General features: G+C 45.2%; 1 protein-coding gene across 7 annotated transcripts in view; it reads left to right on the forward strand.

The window, feature by feature from the left end:
* LOC119183125 (uncharacterized) overlaps nt 1-26,680 on the forward strand; it is a 182,753-nt gene that overhangs the window by 47,012 nt on the left and 109,061 nt on the right. For all 7 annotated transcript variants that reach the window (XM_075866328.1, XM_075866329.1, XM_075866333.1 and 4 more), the window contains exons 6-7: nt 11,488-11,535; nt 18,285-18,332. In XM_075866328.1, coding sequence (XP_075722443.1) covers nt 11,488-11,535; nt 18,285-18,332 — 96 coding nt within the window. The remainder of the gene's footprint in view (nt 1-11,487; nt 11,536-18,284; nt 18,333-26,680) is intronic.

The following is a 26,680-nucleotide window of genomic DNA, read 5'->3' on the forward strand; positions in this document are numbered from 1 at the left end:
TGGGACGCTCTGCCCACCATTGCGATAATGCTGGGAAGCCCTAAGCATATGGTGGGTGGTGCTTATCATGGTGGGCTACATGGTGTACCAAGCCGAGAAACTCTTCCCACCATTGCGATAATGCTGGGAAGCACTAAGCAGATGATGGGTGCTGCTTGTTATGGTGGGCCACATGGTGTACCAAGCTGAGAAGCTCTGACTACCATCGCGATAATGCTGGGAAGCAGTAAGCAGATGATGGGTGGGCTTATAATGGCGGGCAATTTATATAGTGCAACAAGCTGAAATCTGTACACTACATGTTCTACCACCATGATTTCCACCAAAGGTTAGGCCTACTGACCGAGCCCGTACAATTGTGTTATCCGTGCTTCCGGGTTTCAGAATACACGATTACGACGATTAAGTATGACAATACAGTGCAGCCATATGGCATCAATTAACCTAAATGAAGCATTTTTCATTGTGTATGGTGTCCGCTCAATAAGCAACAGACATCAATGCGACGCGAATAAAGCACTCCCAGAGAACGTAATCAAGTGTCCTCTCACCGACAGCCGCCGGTCGCACTCGCCGGCACTTCTCTAGCTTTTGTACGAGAACTCAGACGTGGCAATTCGTGTGCTTGGTGAACCATTATGATAGCGTAATCTTTCCGGCACACTGCATTCGTTTTGGCCAAGCCGTTATGTAGTTGTTGCTTTAGCAAAAGAGCTACAGCATTGCGCTGGCGCGACCACCCTCTACATTATGCGAAAAGCATCCCAATGCTCAATCAAATAAATTAGGCGGGTGTATCTATGAAATGAGCCTAGAAGCGTCATAAAGCGTGAGCAGATGTCACCCTTTAGAACAAGCGCAAAACGGATATTAAACTTGGCAGACCCCGCCGGTAAACTGTTGCTGCTCCCCGGTCTACTTGATTTTTTCCCCTTGAAGTTGTGAATTGTAAAAAAAAATAGCACTAGTGCCATTAACATAGTGGCAATCGTTACAGGCCGCATCGCTTGTGTTTAATAAACGTGCAATTTTTAGTAGCAGGTGTAGATCTTGTCTATGTTGTGTACACGACAAACATAACTTAAGTTGAACCTTGAGTTTGTATGCCAACTAAGTATTTAACACGCAATCACCGTCATGTTGGTGTGGCGCCGTGGTTAAACAATAAAGGAAGAAAAAGTGGCGCAGTGGTTAGCGTCTTTGAATGGGAATCCACAGGTTGCACGTTCGATCCTCCGTGGCGCCTTGTTTTTTTTTTACGGGATGGGTGTTTTTTAAACCGTTTTTATAGAATTCTTTTTTATTTTTTGTGGCAGCTCGTCACGGTGATTATGACGTCATTTCGCGCTCAAGTGTTGCCGGCCCTGCAGCACCCACCATACCCACCATGCGCCATGGTGGGCGTTTCCCACCATTCACCCACTACATTAATCCACTATAATGGGGGGTGGTGGTTTCCACTATGCCCACCATTCGTTTTTTCCGATAGGGGGAGCTCCTATCGCTTTGTAACATGAAAAGCTTGAACCTTGTCACTGCTTAACGTTTGATCTCGGTTCCCAAATAGAGAATTACATGAGATGGCAAAATGAAGATGGCTCTTTAGGCGTTCAAGAGCCTGGTGTTTTTGCTGTGGCAGCTCTAGTTGTTGAGGAACCTTTGTTTAAACGTATGCATCTGTATAAATGTGGAGAGACAAGGGACGGTATTCTTGAACATAAAGGCGTGGTTCGGACACTCATGTCTCAGTGTGCGGGGAGACAACGCCTCGTGTTTGGCTCGAAGATTTGCGGCACAGTGGCTACGAATTCTGTTGAACGTTCTGATGTTCTCATGCGATGTTTTACACACTCGTATAACCGCACACGCTTTAATGCGTCCTCCTTGTACCTGCCTCATCAGCGAGCGGCAACTTTTTTCAGAGAATATGGGGCGCTGTAATATGAGCGTTCAGGCTAATGACCGGTGGCTGTGTCTGTATTCCCAACTTCTAGCAATGGAATCAATTATTTGTGAATATTCTAGGTGGTTGTGAAATTGAGTCTTAGGTCTTTTGCGATGTGTTGTAAAGAAATATCGGACATTTTTTTCACTGCACACAGTTAAAAATATATTTTTTAGACTGATCTTGGTTAATTGAGTGTACTTGAGCTGAATCGGGTAATGACATATCTAACTGAGCAAAACACCGGTATTCTTTTAAATATTCAGGTGGTTGTGTACGACAGTGTTTAAGAGGTTAATGAAACACAGTGAAGCATTCGAGACGTCCACTGAAGTGTTGTTGACGTGCAGGGAAGTGTGGTGTAGTGGGAAAATGTTGTGTAGTGCAAGAAACTGCAGTGATGCAGTGAAGTTTCGGTGCCGTGAAACGTAGTAAAAGGGTGTCTCGTGTGGTGGCCTTTGCAAATGAAGTTTTCTGGAAACCGAAAACTCAAAAACAGGAAGCCATTGTCATGAATGACAAAAAAAAAGAAAAAGTAGGAAAATGCACGGCTCGCAAATGAAAACAAAAAAAACAGTTTGGAAAAAAAAGGTGCCCTCGTGCACAAGAGAGTGAACGATCGCGCGCACGGGCGAAGCTTGGTGTGGACGACGGAGAAGACAGCAGATGTTTGAGGCAGCCTGGGTTCTGCCTGAGGACAACAATACGTTGGAAGTCGCCTGAGTTTGTATCTAAGCGAGCTACTGTCTTTGTGGCTTCGGTCGCCCAGCTGACAGGTGGTGCAGAGCACCGGCGGAACCGGTCAGCTTCACGTCGCGACCTTCAGTGAACCCGGGCTTGTAGACACCTGTCCGCCACGTCGACAGCGCACGGATCAGTGGGGCCTGGAATGTGCCCGTGGTAGCCGTTGGTACTAGTTCGACAACTGCATGAGAACGACATTCACAACCTTCGGAGCGTTTACGGTGGCCCTTTCCAGTTCAGCCGGAACAACTAGCACGGACGCGTGCAGTGAGCTACACTCGGGTGTCGGCGCGACTGATACTCATCGTAAGCTCCCGACACCCTACATCCCGTTCGTCCGAGAGACGTTAACTGCCGAATGTGAATATAAGGACACGCCTAGGACTTCGTCTTAAAGGGACGTGCCAACTGTTGTGTTTTAGGAGACTGAATTGGTTTTTTTGTTTACTGAAGTTTATTATGACATCATGAAAGTACAAGTGACACGGTTCATAAGTATTACAGAAGGAGGTCCCGAAGTAAACACAGTAAGGGAGACCTCGTAGCGATATTGTGTTGATTTTAATACAGAGCAGGCAAATTTCGAGCAAAAGAAAAGCATATTCGAAACACGGAAAGCGAAAAAAACACGAGCAAAAACAAAGATAATTCAGGAACATAAAATGCAACAATAATACAGAAACCTATACAATAATGCACTCAGAGACAAATCGACGCGAATTCTAAGTTAACAAGCCGAAAAACAATTCACAATTGCGAAAAGACAGTTGCCAATAAAATGAACAATAAAAATGAAAATGAAACAAACAAAAAGAATTATGAGCCAGGCAAACGTGAAAGATTGTATCATGAAATGTTAGGAAAGATGTTGAAGTAAATGTTTCTTTAATTGTGCTTTAAATGATACCATATAGCGGCACATTTTAATGAGGTAGGTAGTGAGTTCCAGAGGTAAATACCAGATAACAATGCTGTCTGTTTACCATAGTTTGAGTGCACCACCGGCAAGAGTAAACTATGTTGTAAGAAAAATCTGGTCGAATTTGGATTTAAAAGAAAGCGGGATGGAAGGCTCTTTATTTCAATATCATGTTGACGCACGCGAAATATGACCATACATAATTTCAGAGATATGGAGTGATAGGTAGGGAGAATGCCGAGACTAGTGTGGATAGGCGTAGTGGAGTCATTCCAGTGAATAAAAGTTATAATCCTCAAAGCTTTACTCTGTAAATGAGAAATCTTGGACAGATCAGTCCTATAGTGCGGTGAAGCCGTTAAACAGTGGGTCGTCATATCCAGCGTATTCTAGTGGGTCATTTTTTTTTGTAAAGAGCAGCTCGTGCAGAGAGTTGGTCCCAGCATGAATTGTCGCTATCATGTATCATCACCAAGTGTCCGCCAATCAACTTTCTAACAATACAAATTGTTAGTCTTCTGTGCGTACTCTATCTGTTTGAGTGTGTAATAAAAGGTGTTTTTGTGCCACACCCCGTGTCCCCTTGATGTGTTCAGCCCGTTTGATTCGAACACACTTAGCCGGATGTCATCATACCGTGACAATACCCAACCTGTATCTATGGTCTCTCTTGACGCCTTGCCACCTCCGACAGAACAGGGCCAGCCTGTTACATCCTCCTTCTTTGCTCCCGGGATAAATCCTGACATTTCTGCTTCTCAAGGTGACGCATTCCTGAATTCGCTAGCAAAACACCAGGCCTCCTTGGAAGCTAATGCTTTGGAACTAGGACAGACCACAGTTGCTCTTCATCGCATCAACACTGAAGGTCAGACTTTTGTATGAAGTCGTCCGTACCAAGTCTCCTTGGCCGAGCGCAAAATCATCTAAAAGAACGTGACCAATATGCTGAAAAGAAACATCATGCGACCATCTGACAGCTCTTCGTAATCACCCGTTGTGTTGGTACAAAAGAAGAACGGATGCGTGCAATTTTTTGTTGATTACCACGCGCTGAACAAGATTACTCAAAAGGATGTATATCCGATGCCCAGTACAAATAATGCACTTGGCTAATCCCGAGACTCCCACCACTTCTACACCATTGACCTTCGGTCCGGGTATTAGCAAATTCTCATGGACGAATCTCGCGACCGGTGGGTCAGCAGCTGAGTACCTTAGTCACTAGACCACCTCGGCGAGGCCGTTTTAGTTGGATATGAAAGGCATATAAACCATGACGGGGGAGGGCACAAGACAACAAAGAAATATAAGCAGGAATCGAGAGTTGCCGCTCTCATTGCTTTATCGTGTCACATACTTCTTTGTACTTCGACATTTTGCACCCTTCACTTCAGTTCTGTCTTCCTTCCCTTACATTATATGCGTTGTTAACATTTTGGAATGAACCCCCGCTAGATTGTTCAAGCGTCAACCTTTTCCAGTAGGAAAACTCCGGAGCTCAGGGAATCCCCAGTCTCAAGCTTAGTATGCTCGATTACGCTAATTCAAAAGACGATCATTTGTCAAATGACTGGTGACTAGCGACGGTGCTCCTCATTGTTTAGCGAATGCTATTTTCTCGTTGTTGTGTACTGATGTCACAGGTTTCTTTCTCGGTTTTTGTAACGTAAACCAAGGTGGCCTACCGCTAGTGATCCCTGATACCATAAAATGAGTGTGCGTCAATAAATGCACGTTCCTTTTCGCACTGGGGGTCCTGCTAATTTTCTATATTGCTGCTTTGCGTCACCAACAAGGTGATATAGAAAAAGCAGTTGTGCCTAGTCGGGCGAAGCCGTATACGGACTCATCTTTACTCTGGTGAAGCAACCATTTGGACCAAGGCGAGCTCGACTAAATAAAGATGTGTGTTTGAAGCACCTGCTTCAGAGGCCTTCTCAATTACATGCGAAGTTTTTGTTGTATACAAGAAAGCAGGTGACTGATGAACAGGTGGCAGGGTATCTCATGTCTTTGCGAAAGAAAACTCAAGACTGTGGTTTCATTGACAAGCAGTTACCGCAAGACATAATCTTGCAGAAGCGTTTCGTCTGTGGCATCAAGGACAAAGAAGTTCAGCATTGCCTTGTTGTCGAGCACAACCTTGCGTTCGTGATCGCGTAAAATATGAACGTTACAGCTGAAGCTACAGCAAAGCAGGAGATATACATACGTAACCAGGAACAAGTGAAGACAAAAGACAGCCTTGGCTAGTTCAAGCGTTTCGCAGAAAAATGGACACTACGCAAGAAAATTCGAAATGCTATCGCTGCAATGATATGCACGACTGCATTTAGCCAGTTCTAGAAAGGTAGCATGCTTCAAGTACAAAACGAAGAAATCACACACACTGCGAAAGTGTTGTTCAAAAGACGAAGTTAAAAAGTTTCAAAGAAAGAATGCACACGAGCAAAAGAAAACAGAGGGTGAAAATAAGGGCACCGGCAAAATTACGAAGTCAATTTCGCTTTGCCAAGTGCAAGCCCAAGGAGAAAAACTATTAGCACGAGTAGGGCTTCAAGCACAGAATTTACCCATGGAAATTGATTCACGAGCGTCATGCTCTATTGCGAGTGAAGCAACTTCTTGATCAACCAAATGAAAGCAAAAAAAAGTGACGCGTAGAATTGAGAATTAAGCAAAATGTTCTTAACGAGATCAAAAAAGACGTTGCCTGTTGTTGGTAGCGCAACAGCTGCAGTGGAAGATGTGGGCTGGATGGCAAAGCTGTCTTTGTTGTTAGTCAAGAAAAGACGCGACTGTTTGCTTGAGTGGAACAGGTTTAGGGCTTTGAACATTGGACGGCATAAAATTCAGCATCAGAAGACATAATTTTATGATACTCTGAGGCATTCCGCAGTGTCCTTTTTGGCTGAAGTTCAGCACGAGTGCACAGAGCATTGAAATATGATACAAAACAAACAATACTAAATTTTTAGCAGCTCTATCAGCACTAAGAGACAATTTGGCTGAGGCGGTGAACCACTCGATGCAACGGGTCGTCTAAAAACTAGTCGAGTATTCCAACTAGGCAACTCCGCTCGTCATGGTGTGGAAAAAAGGCGGTAGTTAACGTCTTCACGGTAAATAGGGTAAACAAAGCATTAAAATTAGCGAGAGTTCTTCGACCACTACCGCTAAAATGTTATCGACTCTCGTGTAGGGCAACATATTTACTGAGCGCTAACTAGCTGAAGCTGAATAAAGCTTATTTTTCGATATTGTGTCAGCCGAAGTCACCACAGTAAACGCTATTACGGAGGTACACAAGTTGAGTCTACTGCCATTCGGAACTTGTCTCACGTCGTGGGTGTCTTATAGAGTCACCGACTTGCTGTTGGAAGGAATCCCGGGCAGTAAGGCCTATCTTGATGATGTCCTGATACTTAGGCGTAACATAGCAGAGCACACAGAAAGGCAAGAGGCTTGGTTGTCGTGTTTTCAAAGAACACAGTAAGGAATTGACAAAGTAGTGGAAGTTCAGTCAGGTGGGCATTGACTTCTTGAGACATTGTACGGATAACGCAGGGATCCAATAGAACGAAAGAGAGACTGACACATTTCTTCAAGCACTATGACCACGAAGAAGGATATAGAGGTCTTATCAGGGCTACTGAAGCTCTAAAGCAGTTTTTTCAAGGGAAGGACCCAAAGCGGAGGAAGCTGTCTACGGGCTTTTAAATCACGACCACGAAAGGAGTGACAAAGTGAGCACTAACGACCTTTGAAGAAGCTCGTTAGTGCCTATGGCATCTGAGATAGAGGTTCTATCTCGTATGCCGTGCTTGTTTCGTATGGCCCATGCGTCCCTTGATGACGTGCTGTGATGCATACCCTGTACGAGTAGGGGCTTTGAGCCCCCAGGTACGAAGACGAACCACAGCCACCTTTAGACGTGATTGAATCGAAAGCTGTCAGCAGTGTACCGTTAAAGTAGCGGATATCACCAAGCTGATCAAAAAAGGCAGTATATTGGCTATGGTTAGAGGCTAGATACTGAGTGATTGGTATTAGGCTCAACTACACAACAGCTTCATCATAAAAGGTGATGAAGACTGAATTTCCGTCGTACCACAAATTTCAGACTCCGGTAAATTTGCATGAAAGGTTCCGAAAACACAACAAAACAAGTACTATAGGAACAGAAGCTAAATATACTTACCAAGTTGAAAAGTATGTACGTTAATGCCAGCGATGTCAGAGAAACTGACTCAGTGACCCCAAGGCTCCCGTTTACATTGGGGTCAAATACGATAACGGCAAAAGACTTCTGAGAAACCATAGTAACCAACTGATGAGCGCCTGGACAATGTCTCAAGCAAAAAAAAACGTACTAGTGGGCTCTCACACCGCGCTTTCACTGACGGGAGCATGACTCCAGATGTAGTCGGGGACTCCAGAACCAGCCGATGAATTCAGAAAGCCATGTCCAGGTAAACCTGCTCAAGAGTCAAGCTTAACACGCTCCGACAAGCAGCTGACGAGTTTAGAGGTTAACGTGGAGCATGCCATGCCAGCCAAGACGAGATCACGCCTCGAAGGTTAATGCGCGTTCGACGGCCTGTTTTACGTCATGACATTAGTGAATAGCCCAACGTAGCGTTCTTTTTTCTATATGAATATCCTAGAAGGAAAAAGTGTTTTGTACTGACATCACATGTATATTGCACCGCCCACGCAAGCAGTGGTTGCCTAATTACCAGTTATCACTTATTCTAGTTAAAAGTCACAGCTTTAACAAAAAGGCGAAGAAATAAACGAGATAGCAACAAATGGGAAGCTGAGAAGGTCATGCGAAAAATGTCAAGCACATCGAAACGTGCCCCCCGTTTCTCACGCACGAACAACGTACTAAACGTACTCACAGGTACAGAGGAACGCGAATAAGCGTTTCAGTTGTTACTTCCCTGTGTCTTGAAATGGCGCTCCTTTCGCCAATAGAGACTGTGCGACAATTTCAGAGACCTTTTTGCGCCCGGTAATGTCAACAGAATCGTTCTGGTAAAAGCCACAAGCCAACCAAGACGTACGATCCTCCCCTTCGCAAGATAGGGCGCCTCAACGAACGTTCACCTTCGCGTCTCTTCGGGACAAATAGCACATGGCAGATGACAAGCGTCCACATTCGCCTCCCTTCGGGGCAAATTGCACATGGCAGATGAGAGTGCACGCTGCCGTGCACTTTTTGCGTCATCTAGTGGTAATGCAGAAAACATAGTGCCCCCCCCCCTCCGAAGATGCCCCACCAGCGGTAAATGGTAGATATAGGCAGTTTGCCATTTGAACATTGAAGGCCGTGCTGCTTCGTGGCTCAGTGGTTAACGCCTCGCATTCATGACTCAGAGGTTCTGCGTACGATGCACCGCGCCATTGTCTCTTTCATGAGTCTTTTCTTTGTTGCGTTGCATGTATATAGACGCGTATATATACACGGTAAGTGGCGGCAACTCCCACATCAACGTCTACGCCGACGCTGGCGGCTAATTCGGCCAAGAGTGTCCATTCACTTGCAATCGCAATCGAAGAGTGTGCATCAATATATTTGCGTTCCTTCAAACGCTAGGAGTCCACCTGTAATAATACATTCGCGTCTGAAATTTTTATTTTGCGGAACATATTGGAAATAATAAATGACGAAATGTTCAGGGTCGACTTGCTGAGTCAATACTGACACAAACGCTGAACAACTCGCGGGTCGGCTAGTTTTTTTTTTCATAATTCGAATACCTTTCAAGCCGGAAATCAAGACCATCCCATGAAGAAAACAGCCTCACACCGGTGCATGTGCACATCACGGGCTATCTTTTTCAATCAGATCACGGGATACCAATGAAACCACAATAATAATATCAGTAGCTGTGTCCCTTGATACGTCTTTGATGGACTAACGTAAGTAGCAAGTGGCCTTACGTTGATTAGCAAAGTCGTGGATTTCTGGTAAGAAATGTTCGACGAAACCTTCAATTGAGACAAATGGAACTTCAGCGAGCAGCTGCGTCACCCGTGTTTCTTCCTTCAACACTGCGAGCACATTTTTTTGTATTATTCAGCCTAACTGTTCCAGCCTCCCCCTGCCCCTTTATACATAGTGGAACCTCTTGTCTTTCACAGTGTTACTATATCTTTGAGCATAGAGCTAATGGAAATACTGCCAATTCGGGAACTCCATAAAATCAGCCTAATTTCGTGGAGTATAATTACGCTTCTTGCAATCGGCGCACCAAGAACCGCGAATGTCCCGCGGAATTCGTAACCATATGGCGCTCTACAAGAGATGTCATCAGCAGCATAACTTTATAGGCAAACAAGGTGAATTTATTTCTATAAGATTAAGTGCGACAGCGCTCTAGACGTGGGGTCAGTTACCTGCGACCCGCGGAGCAGTTTGGTATGTCTCCGAGTGAGACATCAGAACGGCCTCTTCCTTCTTACTTCCCGTATGAAGACCATAACAGTAGCTTTCAGCTTAAATATTGTTTTCGCTTGCATATTAGGTTTCTTTTTTCAATTTGGAACCTTATGAATTACGTATAATAAACAAAACGAACAATAGGTTATCCCACTTTTGTATCACATGTCACTTCATTAAACTCTTTTTCTACTTGTAGAAAAGCCCCCCCCCTCCTCCCTTTTCAATTGGTGTTGCAGCCTCCGCTGTATCAACTTTACGCAAAAATGCTCCACCACCTAAAAATTCGGCCGGCTCCTGTTTCAAAGGAGCAAAGCAGTAGAGGTAAAGTCGTACATCTATCACCTCTCCCTGAGTGTTCTCGAACGTGAATTCACCATTTATACCTCATTTCTGCGTTGTGCTATTCATCGGCGCAAGAACACTGAAGACGTCTTAGTTTTAGGGCGAACATAAAAAAGGAAGAAGTAGCTGAAAAAAAAGAACAAAGACAATGAAAGAAGCAATCGCCCAGTGCACTGTCTTCTTTTCTGATTATCTAGCTCTGTCCTCTTTTCCCGTCAGCGCTAAAACGTTTGATGTCTGCGAACAACACCAACTAGCCCGACTTGAAGTTCATTGGCACATGTGAAGAAGAGGAAGGCAACCTCACGATAATGATCGACACTACTTAGGACCGCCGAATGGCTCAGGAAACGCGTGCTTATGGTCAATAACTTGTTGGGCAGTGAAAAAATAATTAACAACTAAGACATCGCGTGTGTTTAAAATTTATGATGAGACAAGCGCAAAAAATACACACACTCAGAGAGGACACAGACAAGCGCTTTCATTTTTGTCATTTTTTGCGCTTGCCACGCCAAATGTGTCATTTTTTGCGCTTGTCTTATCATGAACTATTACCAACACGCCCAACTGGCAGTCATCTTTAAAATTTAGTTAGCCGTTCCTAAGGAAGGCTGATCGCATCGCAGTTTTCAAAATTTGACACACAGCAACAATACCACCCGATGCTACTGAATAATCTTTCAGCAGCGTAATATTACCTGTAATATTTATGCTTTCAACATACACCGTTGTTGAACGCAAGCTGCCAGCTTGGTATAGCCTGTGTATTTGAAGGTCACATGTTTGGTCCTTGCCCATGGCAAGTTCTGTTAAGGTACACGTTTTTTCTTTATGTTAGGTACCTTAACTACTCATGATACCCCCAATATTATCCGTAGGATTGTTCGCTGCTGGTTTCAGTAATTAATGAATCTAAAAGAAAAACTGAGTCCTTTGAACTTCCACATCTTCCTGGCTCCAGAAGTGAATATTAGTAAATATTTACTACAACTGTGTAAATACCGGGGCTAAAAGGGTACAGTAAAGGTAACGTGCAGTTGTGTACGCGAATAACAATTTCTGTATGGTATTATTTTTCAGACTCCACCTCCTTTATCTCCTACAACATTGCCTGGTAGTCCAAGAGGGGTAAGTGTGTTATATATATAAGCAAATGAATTAGAACTTGAAGCGAAGCATAGAATTGTCACTATGACATGTTATGCATTTCTTACCTCATAACATGTGTTGCGTGAGCTTGAATTCATGTGTATTTTGCAACTTGATGAATACTGTAACACTAAGCATTTTAATCTGGAGAAATCGTGTTATTCTTGATGTTCGAAACACATACCACATGACGTCTACCACATGATGGTAAAGACGTCATTTACAAGAAAGCAGATAAATAGAAGTTTGCTTATAACATGATTGGCTACCACTTAACGTCAATGAGAGAAATCAAGTATTTAGGGGTATTATTTACAGAAAATTTCTCTTGGGCTTGTAACATCCGATATTTACCAGCTAAAGCCTGTGAAATAGTGGCTTCCTGCGTAGAACCCAAGACACTTTCCGATCGAAACAAAAGAGCTACTGTATCAAATTAACGTCCGGCCTATAATAGAGTATGCTTGCACATCTTGCGATCCGTGGTTGAAGCAGGACATTAAGGCACTAGAAAGGGTACAAAATTTACTGTAAGGTTTGTTCGCAACAAATATTGAAGCCGCATCAACGTATCCCTTGCTAAAGAGAGTTTAGGGTGGGAAACTCTGGAAGTGTGGAGGAAAAAGTTAAGATTGAAAATGTTTCATAGCAGATTTCATACCAAAACAGGTATAGATAGAGATAAAAACATGTTTTGACCGCAATCTATCTCAACACAATTTGATCATTCTGTAGTGGAGCATACGCACTAACGTGTATGCGCCTTCCAAAGAGAAGGAAAAACCCCGTGCTCTCATTGCACGAGAACCTAGGCCGCCTTTGCGAGGCTTGTCGTACGGCCATTTTTCGTTGCGACATCTTTACGACTTCTCCGGTTCAATAAACGTCATCACATTTGCTGGAGGTGCGGGGTAGTGGTTAGAAGAGGAGAAAGGCACCTAATTTCTCAGCTGTCGGCTACGCACCACCTTCACCTCTCAGCTACGCAGCTGTGGTCGCGCGGCCCCCACCACATCCAGTCGCCTTATCAGCTCCACCTCCTCCGGCCTCGCCTCCAGTTTACAGGCCCTCACCTCGCTTTTTCCGTCGATCTAATGAGTGGCGCACCAATGACAACCGTCCTATCGGCTTCGCCTGTGGCATCGCTGGCCACATTGCACGCTTCTGCCGCCGTCGCCCCACACCTGCAAACGCATACTTCGGAACTGCTGCCTACGTGCCGCAGCAGGCCAGCGCATCTGCATATGAACAGAGGCACTCAGACTCGGATCGCCGCCCATCGACTGCTCGTTTCCCATCCCCTCGTCGCCGATCGCCATCGCCTATGCGTCGTCGACCACCTCCTGAGGAGGGAAACTAATCAGTGCAGTTCCGGAGGCAAGAACTGCACCTTGTGCGCAATTCCCAAGGCCTCCGTTTTCGCCACAAAATGTTGTTGATGTCGATGTTGAGGGAGTCGCCACATTAGCGTTAATTGATACCGGGGCCGCCGTTTCTGTGATGGACGCCAAATTTTGTCGGAAACTGAAGAAAGTGACCACATCTCTCTGTGGCATGGTGCTGTCCACGGCTAGCGCGCAACGCATTCATCCCTCGGCTCTGTGTACGGCGCGCGTCGTCATCCAAGACGTTTTGTACGTCGTACAGTTTTTTGTTCTTCCATCTTGCTCTCATGACCTTATCCTCGGTTGGGATTTCTTATCACGTCATCGATTGTTCCCGTGCCGAAGTGTCCCTTGTGCCAACATATGAATTTCCACCACCCGACCAGTCGCCTCGGCTCTGCAAACTCATCGCTGACGACGACATCACCTTGCCCCCGGAAGCTTCGGTCCCTATAAGCCTTTCATGTGTGGCGCAACCTGACGCCACGGTGGTGTTTACGCCATCTCCTGTTTTTACTGAACGCAAGGGCATCGTTCTCTCATTTGCCGTTCTTACAATTGCGTCTGGTTTAACCGTAATGCTGGTTACCAACCACTGCAACTACCCCATTGGCTTACTTCGTGGTGAAACGTTGGGATATGTGCAACCTGTCGACCATATCGATGATATTATTCTTCCCGACGAAACGCCATGTCAGATTGCCGCAATAACTGATGCGTCTGAGCCATCAAGTTTGTCACCCTTCGACAATGCTATTGACGCAGACCTTCCCCTCTCGCATCGCCGCCAACTTGTTGCTCTCCTTAACAAGTTTCGCTCTTCTTTCGACTTTCAAGAACCTGCTTTGGGCCGCACCACGACTATCACTCATACTATTGACACCGGCTCACATTCGCCTCTGCGACAGCGTCCTTACCGCGTTTCCGCCGAAGAGCGCCGCGTCATTACGGAGCAAGTAGACGACATGCTTAAACGTGGAGTGATACAGCCTTCTCAAAGCGCTTGGTCATCACCTGTGGTTCTCGTAAAGAAAAAAGATGGCACCGTTCGATTTTGCGTGGACTATCGCCGCTTAAACAAGATTACGAAGAAAGATGTCTACCCGCTACCACGAATAGGCGATGCTCTTGACTGTTTACAAGGCGCCGAGTACTTTACATCCTTGGATCTGCGTTCTGGGTATTGGCAGGTGCCAATGGCTGAATGTGATCGCCCTAAGACAGCCTTTGTAACGCCAGATGGCCTATATGAGTTCAAAGTGATGCCATTTGGGCTCTGCAACGCACCTGCCACATTTGAGCGCATGATCGGTACCATCTTGCGTGCCCATAAGTGGAAAACTTGCTTGTGTTACCTGGACGACATCGTAGTCTTTTCGTCTGATTTCCCGACACATCTTGTTCGCCTCCACGAGATTCTGACGTGTCTAACTTCTGCGGGCCTACAACTTAACTCCAAGAAGTGCCATTTCGCAGCACGAAAACTAACCATCTTGGGACATGTCATCACAAGACACGGTGTTCTTCCGGATCCCGAAAAGCTTCGGGCTGTCGCTGACTTCCCGTTGCCCACATCACTGAAAGCCCTAAGAAGTTTCATCGGTCTCTGCTCCTACTTTCGTCGCTTCGTGCGCAACTTCGCGTCCATCATCGCACCTCTCACGAGTCTGCTTTCCAACAGCAAAGGCATATCTGCATGGTCACCTGCATGTGACGACGCATTTCGCCAGCTGCGCTGCCTGCTGACCTCACCACCCATTCTTCGTCACTACGACCCCGCTGCTGCCACAGAAATTCACACCGATGCAAGTGGCATCGGTCTTGGTGCAGTTTTGGCACAACGGAAAGGCACCCAAGCCGAATACGTAGTCGCCTATGCAAGTCGCGCTCTCAAGAAGGCTGAATTGAATTACTCCGTGACAGAGAAGGAGTGTTTGGCCATAATCTGGGCCTTGACGAAGTTTCGCCCGTACCTTTACGGCCGCCCTTTCGACGTGGTCACAGACCACCACGCTCTATGTTGGCTGTCCACATTGAAAGACCCGTCCGGACGCCTGGGACGTTGGGCACTTCGATTGCAAGAATACGACATCCGTGTAGTATATCGTTCCGGTCGCAAGCATGCGGATGCCGATGCACTTTCGCGATCGCCATTAACCCCAGATGTGGCTTCTCTGTCACCACTTTTTACCACCTTGTCACCAATAGACACCACTGACATGCTTTCGGAGCAGCGTAAAGATGCAGACCTTGCATTGTTACTCGACTACCTTACCGATCCGTCTGCTGTCCCTTCCACGAGAGCGCTACGCCGACAAGCAGCCCACTTTTCCGTGCGAGACAGCATTCTGTACCGCCGCAACTACATGCCTGGTGGTCGGAAGTGGCTCCTTGCTGTCCCAACTCATATGCGCTCTGACATCTGCATGAATTTCCATGCAGACACTCAAAGTGCTCACGCAGGTGTCCTGAAAACCTATGAACGGCTGCGCCAACGATATTACTGGCGAGGAATGTATCGCTTTGTGCAGAAATACGTTCAGTCTTGCACCACTTGCCAACAGAACAAGACACCTCCGCGGCACCTTACTGGCACGTTACAGCCGCTCCCGTGCCCGGCTCGCCCATTCGACCGCGTGGGTATAGACCTCTATGGCCCCCTCCCATATAGTCGCTCTGGAAACCGGTGGATTATTGTCGGCGTCGATCATCTGACACGCTATGCTGAGACTGCAGCTCTACCGGCAGCGACCGCCCATGAAGTTGCACTCTTCATTCTGCGCAGCTTCATTCTCCGCCATGGGGCTCCACGGGAATTACTCAGTGATAGGGGTCGAGTGTTCCTGTCGGAGGTCATCCAAGCTATTCTCGCTGAATGCAACATCATCCACCGGAAATCTACCGCATACCATCCACAGACGAATGGTCTCACTGAACGGTTCAACCGCACACTTGGCGACATGCTCAGGATGTACACCTCCTCCGACCACACTAACTGGGACGCTGTCTTGCCTTTTGTTACCTTCGCTTACAACACCACGACGCAAGCGACTACCGGTTTTTCCCCGTTCTTTCTGTTGTACGGCCGCAAACCATCCCACCCACTCGACACCATACTCCCGTACCGCCCTGATGCATCGGAGTGCTCCCCGCTTTCGGAAGTCGCCAGATACGCTGAAGACTGCCGTCAGTTGGCTCGGTCTATGACACGTGAGGCTCAAGGTCTACAAAAAACCCGACATGATGACGCTCATCACATAGCGCCTACGTTTCGTACTGGCTCCCTCGCGTGGCTTTGGGTGCCCCCGCACGTTCCTGGCCTGTCTTCTAAACTTCTGGCCCGGTACCATGGTCCATACCGTGTCATTGATGCAACCTCGCCGGTGAATTACATCATCGAGCCCCTAACATAATCGCCAGATTTGCGCCGTCGAGGACGCGAGACCGTACACGTCGACCGTCTCAAGCCCTACTACGACCCCCTCATTGTGCCTACTCCCTGAGTCGCCAGGATGGCTACTCTTCAACCCGGCGGGTATTGTAGTGGAGCATACGCACTAACGTGTATGCGCCTTCCAAAGAGAAGGAAAAACCCCGTGCTCTGATTGCACGAGAACCTAGGCCGCCTTTGCGAGGCTTGTCGTACGGCCATTTTTCGTTGCGACATCTTTGCGACTTCTCCGGTTCAATAAACGTCATCACATTTCCGACAAAACTAGAGAATACAAGATCGAAACTGAGTCGTTTAGGAACACATTTCCCCCCACACAATTTCGCAATAGAATCATCTTATTATTGATATTGCCACCGTCACCTGCAACTCTGCCTTTTACTCCTTTTTAGGATGTTATGTGCACTTTCATTCTGTTGTTAATATTGATTCTTGAGTGTGGAATCCCATGCTTGATACAGTAACTTTTGTTCTGTTGTGTTACAAGACCTACAAATATGTATAGTGTAACCCTCCTCTGTAATTTCTTTTCGTGTTGAGGGTACAGTAAAAAATGAATAAACAGGGCACGGCAGTGGAATTCATAAAAATTAAAACATTGTATGCCCGTATGATGTGCTATGAGAGTTCAGGTTCATGCACACCACAAAACTTGATAATTCCAGAACTCTCTGGAATGCATTTTCTTACGAACAAGCCCGGGCTTTCGCGCATAAAATGCCTGGTATGCTTCTTCTTCTTCTTCTTCTTCTTCTTCTTCTTCTTCTTCTTCTTCTTCTTCTTCTTCTTCTTCTTCTTCTTCTTCTTCTTCTTCTTCTTCTTCTTCTTCTTCTTCTTCAATATTACTATTATTATTATATTACAGGACTTAAACCATGTCAAAGTTCTGACTGATTGACCATGCATTTTTATTCGTTTTATAAGGTTTCACTTCCAGCTTGTGGAAAGCTTTGCGAGGTTTCTCAGTATTTACGTTACGCCTTAAAATCAATCTTTTTATTTATCGCCTGATTTCTCTACTGTATCCCTCATTGAAAAACTTTGAGCTGACCCTTAATAAAATGTTGTGTGTTAGCGTGAAAACTTTATTGATGCCTAATAAACACGCGTTTCGAGCTGACCACTGAACTACTACAAACCTTGCTAGTCTCCTGACGCTATTCTCCTCATCTATTCATTTGCCAGAGAGGCTTTGCTTTGCTCAGCACGTAGGCTTTGCTCAGCACGTAGTCAACTACGTCCGCCAGCCACTCAATGATTCTGGTAAAGCTTCCAAACATTGATCTTGGCTTGTCTGTTGTGAATCTCCTATATCTCCATATGCTTAATATATCATATTGTGTTGAAGTGAATGACAAAATTCTTTCATGTACAAAGTGACTAATGGGGTTCTTCAATACTTCATATTGACCTCACTTTTAATTTCTTATTTACGTTAACCAGGATTGATTTTTATTTCAATTTTTTTTCTTGTATACATAAGACATCAAAATTTAAAAGTAATATACTCAATTAACGACTGTCGCAGCTGCAGTCAATTTTGTGTTCTTCTTCGGAATGCTGTAAAACCATTAACTTTTCCCTGTATGCTCCAAACACTAAACTTATGAGTATCTTGCTGCATGGTTACGCGTGGGAGAACAAAACGCGGAAGACAACAAGGAAGTTCTAAGTAATATGGAACGGGAGTTCACAGCTAGATATATTCTGCTATATGAGTGTGCCTTTTTTGAAATATGAATGATAGGCAGTATTTGCCTAAATATGAAAATCCTATTAGTAATAAAGTGATAATGATATTAGCACTACTTCTACTGATTATACACCTAAAGCAGACGTTATGCACGTCTGTGCCTTTGAGTGAACATTGTATTGCTACACTTTTTTTTCAGCCTCCACCTCCGTTAACCCCCCCGGCTTCTCCTGCTAGTCCAAGTAGGGTAAGTGCTCTATTAGAAATGCCGAGTGAATCAAAACACAATGCCAGCCAAGGAAAATCAGCACAGGCACATCGTACATCTTTTGCCTCGTACTGTCTACATTGGTGCTTGCTAATATGACTATTTCCAAGCTTGACCGATTCGTTACCTAATTCAGTGTTTTATACTGATGCTATAAATATTAGTTCTGATATTTTTATAGCTTACTAGAAAATGTCTCCTTACACAAAGTGGAGAACGTACTCAAATGGCAATGGCGGACAATCGCACTGTTAGTAGGTAACTAGTAGACCACTTCCGCTTGGAGAATTACGTATGTCTGCCACCATACCGATCTTCTGAACATGCGAGCTTAGGTTGACTTAGTGTTCTTGACGACCGTTCTTCTCAGGTGACTATTTTCTCCTAACTTTTTCTTGTCTCACTCAAAGTTGAAATTGGTGGTTTCAAAGTGTGCGCAGTGTTGGAGTAGTCGCACTGCCACTTTTACGTTTCCTGTCAACTAGCAAGTGGCGTGCATCTGTATTGCGTATTATTTGGCTGTTTTGATGTGATTGTTACTTTGAGCTCATAAGTCGTGGGTGGTTGGAGTGAAAGAAAATTAAACGCAAAATAGTGGTGCAGGCCTTGATGACATGGCCTTGATGAGTAAGTAACTCGGGGGGTAAATTTCAGCTTAGGATTACAGAACGGGACACGGAAAGCAGACAAGTAGATCTGGAAATAGATATGCAAAAGACTGAAGCAATGTGGAACAGTTTCACTAGAAAAGAGCACTTTGCGATAGGTCAAGAATCGAAGGAAGTTCAAAACGAATATGTCTACTAGGAAGAGTATCAAGGTACCGTGCTGCACCATTTTCAGCCAGCATGGCAATCAAACCACACAAGCGCCATTGCTGGTCCAAGTAGAGTAGGTGTTTCAGTATGCCCAGTGAAAGGAACTTGATGCTAGCCGCAGAAGATCAGTAAGGCATGTTGAACATTCATTTGGTCGTAGCATGTTCTCCTTTTTCTGCGAATGATGCGTATTTTTTGCTCTTGCTGTCGTTTATACTACTAATATTACTGCTACAACAACTACAGCTATCACTACTGCTTGTACTTGTACTGCTAGTAACACTACAGAGAGGCCTAACTCTTATGCTCAAAATACAACAGCCGAAATTATCTACAGAATATTGCGTGCCTTGCCCTAGATTACCGCGGCTTGTCCAAAAGGTGCAGTTCTAAAGATGCAGTGCAGCTTATAGGCGTGCACCCAGTCAGTCCTTGCTGCTGCTGTGTTGTAAACTTTTGAACATGGCTGAATAACCAGATACATAGACAGATAGACAGATAGGTAGATTGACATATAAATATAAAGACAGATAGATATACTCATAGATGGCTTTGATTGATTGACTGAATAATGGTCAAGTCATAATTGCACTTGATTTTGGTTTTTGCGCCTAGCCAATGCGTTTAGTGACTACGCACACTGGTCAATATAAATGTGTGACGTCTAAGTTTAATTTAGCATCCCTCCCTTTACATCTTATTGTTCATGCTTTTGAGTGCTGTTTACTGAAATATAAACATGATCGTAGAAAGACTGGCTCAGCTTGCCATCTTTTTGTGTATAAACATTCGTTTAGGAGTAAGCGCATCGTCCTAACACTAACTTCACAATGCCACAGATTAGCTTGTAGAGGCTCAACTGGTCAACAGGGGCGACTTTCTATTATGACAACTATGCGAACCATTCTGGATATGTTGAGACTTACGCGGCTTTGTAGCATACACAAATGACGCTATTGCTACAGAAACGCATAGCGAGCCATGTTCAGCCACTACAGAATACATTATTCTCAATGCCATTGAACCCCTTTGTGAAATCATTGAGGCGTCCAGATTACAGAAACGGCACGTAACTGTGACAATCAGCCTTCAATAGAGTGCCTGGTTAAGTAAATTTTCTTGACATCATGGTGACATGATGTCAAAACAACGTCACCATTTTTATTTTATTTTCATGAGTTTAACCTTACTAAACATATCTTAAAAATTACTCACTTTACATCACATAAGTTTGTGTGGTTGTCTCGAAGTTCAACCTGAAACACCTCACATAATTCACAGTGTAAAAATGTGGTGGCACAATTTATAACACCCCTACCTTTAAGCTGTGGTCTATGCAACGGAGTGGGCGTGCAGTGTTATAACTTTGAGCCTTACTGCTGTGGCGCTGCTCACATCAAGTAAATAACACGTCTTTCCAAATGTAAAGCTTCAATGAAACTCAAGAAGAAAGAAAAAGACAAGGTGAGCTGGCACTGCCATGAGGCCAAGCGTCAGCTATTGAGGAGGCTCAATATTGATGATTACCGCTCTTTTCCTGCGAGGGATGAATAAACGAAGTCACAACAGCCTGCCGCACAGACACATGACGCTAGGTGGCTTCCAGAGGGTACAGAAGCGGCACAGGACGCTTCACAACATAGCCGTCGGGCAAGCGTAGGAAGGAGGTCCTCACGATGCCGTCATGTCTACCGATCACTTCTTCTATGCGGACCAAGCTCCACAGTAGCCTTTGAAGATGTATTTCTCCTAAGAGAACTACATTGCCTTTCTTCAATATGTGATTTCTTTTTGATTCGTTCAATGTGTGATTTCTATGTTCACTCAGATACTCCTTTAACCAACTAGACCAGAAAGTTTGCAAATCCTCTTCTCTCTAGCTCCAAAGTTTCTTCAGTTGATCGTTGGTCGACTCAGTTTTGATTTTGAGGTTGTAAGTTGGTAGCGTTGTCAGTCTTCTTCCAAACGAGAAAATCTGCTGGAGATAGGGGGTACGGCTCATCCACGTCATTGTACACACATGTTAAAACCAAGAATTTATTACTGCTTCCACTTCCGTTAGTAAAGTGACCAACTCTGTCTGACTTATCAAACGTTGACTGAGCATCTTCTTCAAGCAGCTCTTCACAGAACGTACGAGTCTTTCGTAAAATACACCCCACCAAGTAGCCCTAAATGAATTTCTACTGAATCTTCGAGGAACGAAAAATGCAAGTGCATCGGGGTGCCGAATTGTTCACCAGAGCTTCTGTAGATCTTTGGACATTTTGATGAAGGTTCGGGCATTGTCACTGTACATTGTGTGACAGAGGCCTCGACGAGTTACGTTTCTCCGAAGTGCACAAAGGAAATTCACCGTCGTCAAATCTTCAACAAGTTCCAAATGAACAGCTCTTGTTACAGCACAAGTAAAAAGAGCAATGTAAAAGTGCTGGGGGAGATTGTATTTGATGTAAATTTGACCCGCGAAATCTACTCCACTTACGAGAAACGGAGGGTTTGATTACAACGATCCTGGGGCATACAAAGTGAAACTTGCTGAACTGGTTTAGGATGTATTGATTGATTTGTGGGGTTTAACGTCCCAAAACCACCGTATGATTATGAGAGACGCCGTAGTGGAGGGCTCCGGAAATTTTGACCACCTGGGGTTCTTTAACGTGCACCCAAATCTGAGCACACGGGCCTCGACATTTCCGCCTCCATCGGAAATGCAGCCGCCGCAGCCGGGATTTGAACCCGCGACCTGCGGGTCAGCAGCCGAGTACCTTCGCCACTAGACCACCGCGGCGGGGCTGGTTTAGGATGTAGGCGTTGGAAGATGACACACCATCGTACTGTTTTTTTTTCACAAGCTGTCGCAATTCAGGAATCCACATTTGTTCCCTGATTTGAGTCAGTGTGTCTCGTACTCCTCCGTGGAAGACTTTTTGTGAGAATGATTGATGATTACAGTGAAAAAGCGAGAGTTTTTCGGAATGAGGATTGGATGGCGAGAACCATATGAGTCGTCCGTCATCTGATTTGATTAATATGTAGGGTTTAACGTTCCAAAACCACCATATGATTATGAGAGACGCCGTAGTGGAAGGCTCCGGAAATTCGAACACCTGGGTTTTTTAAAGTGCACACGAATCTGAGCACGTGGGCCTACAACATTTCCGCCTCCATCGGAAATGCAGCCGCCGCAGCCGGGATAGTCGTCCATCATCTGAACTTTGTACCCGAAGCAGCCCTTTGTTGTCTTGAACAATCCTAATTGTCCAACTTGACTTTAGGAAGGATTCGTATTTTTGTTTGCGACGCAGTTGCCTTCGTTACCAAAGTGAGCTCTCTATTCTACGCGAATCAAGTAGCACTTGGCCTGTTGAATTTCTTCCGCAGACAGCTCCTCGAGTCTATCACTTTCCTTGTTCAACCTTGTTACCATAACGAAAAACCCGTGCCGTTATTCTTACAAGTTTGTGAGGCTGCTGAATCGTTCGTTATCAATCAGCGTTGGCATCGATGTTCTCGTGTTCACAGCGTGGATATTGACTTTTGACCCCGTCGCAGCTGCCTCAAGTTTCCGTTTTCAAGGTCAAGTTTTTCTCTGAATTTAGGCGAGAATGTATGAGACTTGGCAAGCTATCCGGGTCCATACCACCACATATGTGATCTACTCAGTTTGTGTACAGTCTAGCCTCAAGGGAGCAAACCTGCAAGGTTTTCAGTTCTGAGACAAATTCGCCATCGAAACTATTGTGTCAAATTTCTGATCTCCTGTGTTCTGTTCCATAAAAATGCCTTTCAAGAAACAGGGTCCTTGTAAATCCAGCAGACGGTAATCTGAAAATTACCAAAATGTTACTTCACCAATGCCCAGGTCGCAGTTCTTGATGATGTAGGCATATAAGCGGGCCGCAAGCAAAGCTGACATCAATTCCAGCCTCGCCAAGGTGACCGTCTTTAAGGGCGAAACTCTTAACTTTCCCATTATTAGTATAGTGTTAACGGTACTACCCGAGTCGACGGTACGAAGCTAGGCTACCGCACCGTATGCTGACTCCCTTGCACCGGAAAAGATGTGCACTTCTGCTTTTTGATAAGCGCCTTCGCGGCGCGCTGCGAGGAACCTGGGAAAACTGATCTCATGTAGCAAGGCTACCTCCTTTTTTTCCGGGCAGCTGACAGCTTCAGTAGCATGGTTTCATTCTAGCAGAGGTTTTCACTCTAGAAATCTTGTAGGAAGACCTTCGCCCTTACTAGAAAGGGTGACAGGAACCCCAAAGAGCCGTGGATCCTCGCAAAAGCCTGCAGCACACAGCATTTGGTAATTCCATGCTCCCCCATAAACTGTAGAATATCCTAAAGCCTAAACGTAAAGTTCTGCTTGTTCCTATGAAGTCCTGGGACTTTCAGAGGTCCTGTAAATGCGCAAAGTTTTTCAGAAGTGATTCCTCGTAGGAAGACAACAGATACAACAGGGTCGTTGCTGGCCCATTTACGAATGTTCATCGAAGCATCTTTGAAGATTTCAATTATGTCTTCATGCATTTGAATTGCTTGTTCAATAGTGTCAGCTCCAATAATACTATCATCAATATTAATATAGTCTTGCACTAGCCGGGTTGTCGAAGGAAAGCGGTTGTCTTTGGACCTGAAATGGTGCATAATGGTTGAAGCCAATAGGAAAGGACTTGAAGTAGCTCCAAAGGGCACTCTCGTCATTCTTCAAACTTCTATTTACGGCAGTGGGCTGTCCACTTGAGGCGAAGTCTTCAACCACAAGAAGCGAAGCGCATCACCCTCGTGTTCTTGCAGACCAATTAAGGAACGCCTTCTCAACATCAGCATTCATTGCTATCTTGTAGCGTCGGAAACAAAGCAGTAGTGTCACTACGTCGTGACTTATAGTTGGGCGGGATTCTAGATTGTCGTTTACAGACTTCATCCCAGAATCGTGAGACGAAGCGTCGAACGCGAAGCATAATTTCGTAGTAGATCACTGCTCGCGTTTGACGGCTCAGTGTGGCATATAATTCCGCGGTCCAAATGACTGGTCTTCTTTCGTAGGTACTTTTTCAGCATATCCTTCTTCGAGGTACGTTCGAATAGTTGCTTCATATTGTTTTAAGAGCTCATTGTCTTTCTTAAGCTTCTTCGTCAAACTGTGCAGACGTTTGAGTGCAACTGCGTAGTTTACATCCAGAACAACCTTTTCTTTCCACGGTAGTGCCACTTCATATTGATTGTTTTTCTTACTAATGTTGTTCTCGAAAATTTCCAGCACCGATTCGCGACCATGGTTCCTCCATTTTGGGCCTGGATACCGGCAATTTTACATTCCAGAAACGAGTCAAAATTTTGCGATATCCTGCTCGGTCACTGTCAATTGTTGGACTGCAACACTGGCACACTGTGTAACATTGGCTGCAGTAGACAATGATGTTTGCACAGTTCATCCCAGTTTCGTCTTGACAGCTTTCAACTTTTCAAAAACAGGCTTCCCGGCGCAAGTTATTACATCCTTATATTAGGCTGATCCAATAATAACCGCAATCTGCTTGTCTTCTACACCTTGTAAAGAGAGAGCTCGCGCATCCAAGTAAATCTTGTTCATTTCTCTAATAACGTTTTCTTCTGGTACCAATATGCATTCAGTGAATATTGTGTCCACCACCAGTGCCTCTGTTGAAATTGGAAACTTGTGGTTCGCAGGGAGAATTGATACGCGTACCTTTTTGATGGTTTTCCGTATGCTATCGCCCCCGAACAAACCGATATCCAACGTTTTTTTCTTCTATTACTTCGCATCCAAGTCTTCCATAAGCTTTGGTTATAATAAAGCTCTGCTGACTTCCGCTTTCAAAAGAAACTTCGTAGCGATCGGATGGTTTTGCGCCCAGTACGGTGGCTATAACACTCTGCAGCATTACGACTGACCTTGCCTGCTTGGACACCAGATGGACATATGCAGATATCACATTCTTGTCGTTTTTGGTGTCATCGGATGCGCAGATGTTGCGTGCCTTCTTGCGTGCACTTGAAACATTTTCACTGGCTTCTGCACTCTTTTGCCATGTGGCCCTACTTGAGGCAACGAAAGCACCTTCCCACTTTGATGAGCATCTTCCTGCTTTAGAGAAGTCGATATTCTTCGTATCACAGACTTCGGAAAAATGCTTTTTCAGACTGAAAAAACAGGCATTGTTGTGAACGTTTTGTAGAGCTTTGTAGAGTAGCTCTCGTGGAAACGTCACGTGGCTGACTGGGTTTATTACTTTCTTATCTGGGGCTTGACGGGTTTCAGTTGCGTCTTGTTCAGCAACAGCTTCCCGAGAAGTGAGTTGAAATTCAAAAAATTCTAGAAGCATCCGAAGATCGTTATCTTCTTGAACCGTTACACGGTTTGAATTGCCTTACGTATTCGAAGAGGATGCAGCCAACGAGGACATCTTGTGCATCTCGTGGAAACCCAGCACCATTTCCGTCTGTAGAACTCTCAGCAGGATTTCCCAAAACATGGAGCAATAAGTTGTCGAGCTTGTGCCAAGCGCCTTGATGCTTCGAATCTGAGCACACACTTGCAAGGTTGCCTCAGCTTATGAACGTCTGCTCATGACGACACCAGCTTTAGATTGAGAAAACCTTGCAAATGGTCGTGCACCATAACCTGTTGTTCTCTGGAACGCTTCTTTAAATTTCAATAGCGTCTTTAGAGCACTCTTCGATTGCTTGTAGTCCCGATGTAGTATATGCGGCCACTCTGGTAACCAAACTGTTCAAGTAGCTGAACTTGTCAGTTGGGCTTAACTCGCTGTTGTTGTGGACTGCTGATGTAAACTGTGTTCAAAATATCGGCGATAGTTTGCGCTTACCATCAAATTTTACGAGTTATAGTTGGAGAAGCCTGCTCTTGCCCGGTGATAACGGGTGAACGTTCGTAAGGAATGGGCCTGGAGGAGCCAGACCTACATTCAGCTTGACTCGTAGATTCGCTGGGAGAGTAACAACCTTGTCATGGTATTCTACAGCGTTTAACGTCTCGCTGTCCAACAGGTTGCCTGGAATCTCTTAAAATAACCTCATTCACTTTCTTTATCTGATCATAAAATGAGTTTGTTTGGTCGAGGAATACACTGACGGCTGCTTCCGTGCCGGCTTGGTTTCCTCAGAAGCGGTTTTCTACTTCGGACAAAAGGACAATCAGTTGGGACCACAGGCTGTGGCGTTGTCTAAGATTTCGTTCCATTCTGCCGCCCGCAGTCGATGTAACTCACCAAGATCGCAGGTGACGTCTTCCGAGATGTTGCGGTTCCTAGCGTCGATAATGCTTGCGTCGTCAAAGGTCCCGTGTTTACGGCACCATGTGTTGGACCTCTGAGCCTTACTGCTGCGGATGGCTCACATCAAGTAAAGAACACGTCTTGCCAGATGGAAGGCTTTATTGGAACTCAAGAAGAAACAAAGTGACAAGGGTGAGCCGGCGCTGCCACGAGGCCAAGCATCAGCTCGTGAGGAGGCTAA

This window comes from Rhipicephalus microplus, chromosome 6 (assembly GCF_043290135.1).
Source record: "Rhipicephalus microplus isolate Deutch F79 chromosome 6, USDA_Rmic, whole genome shotgun sequence".
NCBI lineage: Eukaryota > Metazoa > Arthropoda > Arachnida > Ixodida > Ixodidae > Rhipicephalus > Rhipicephalus microplus.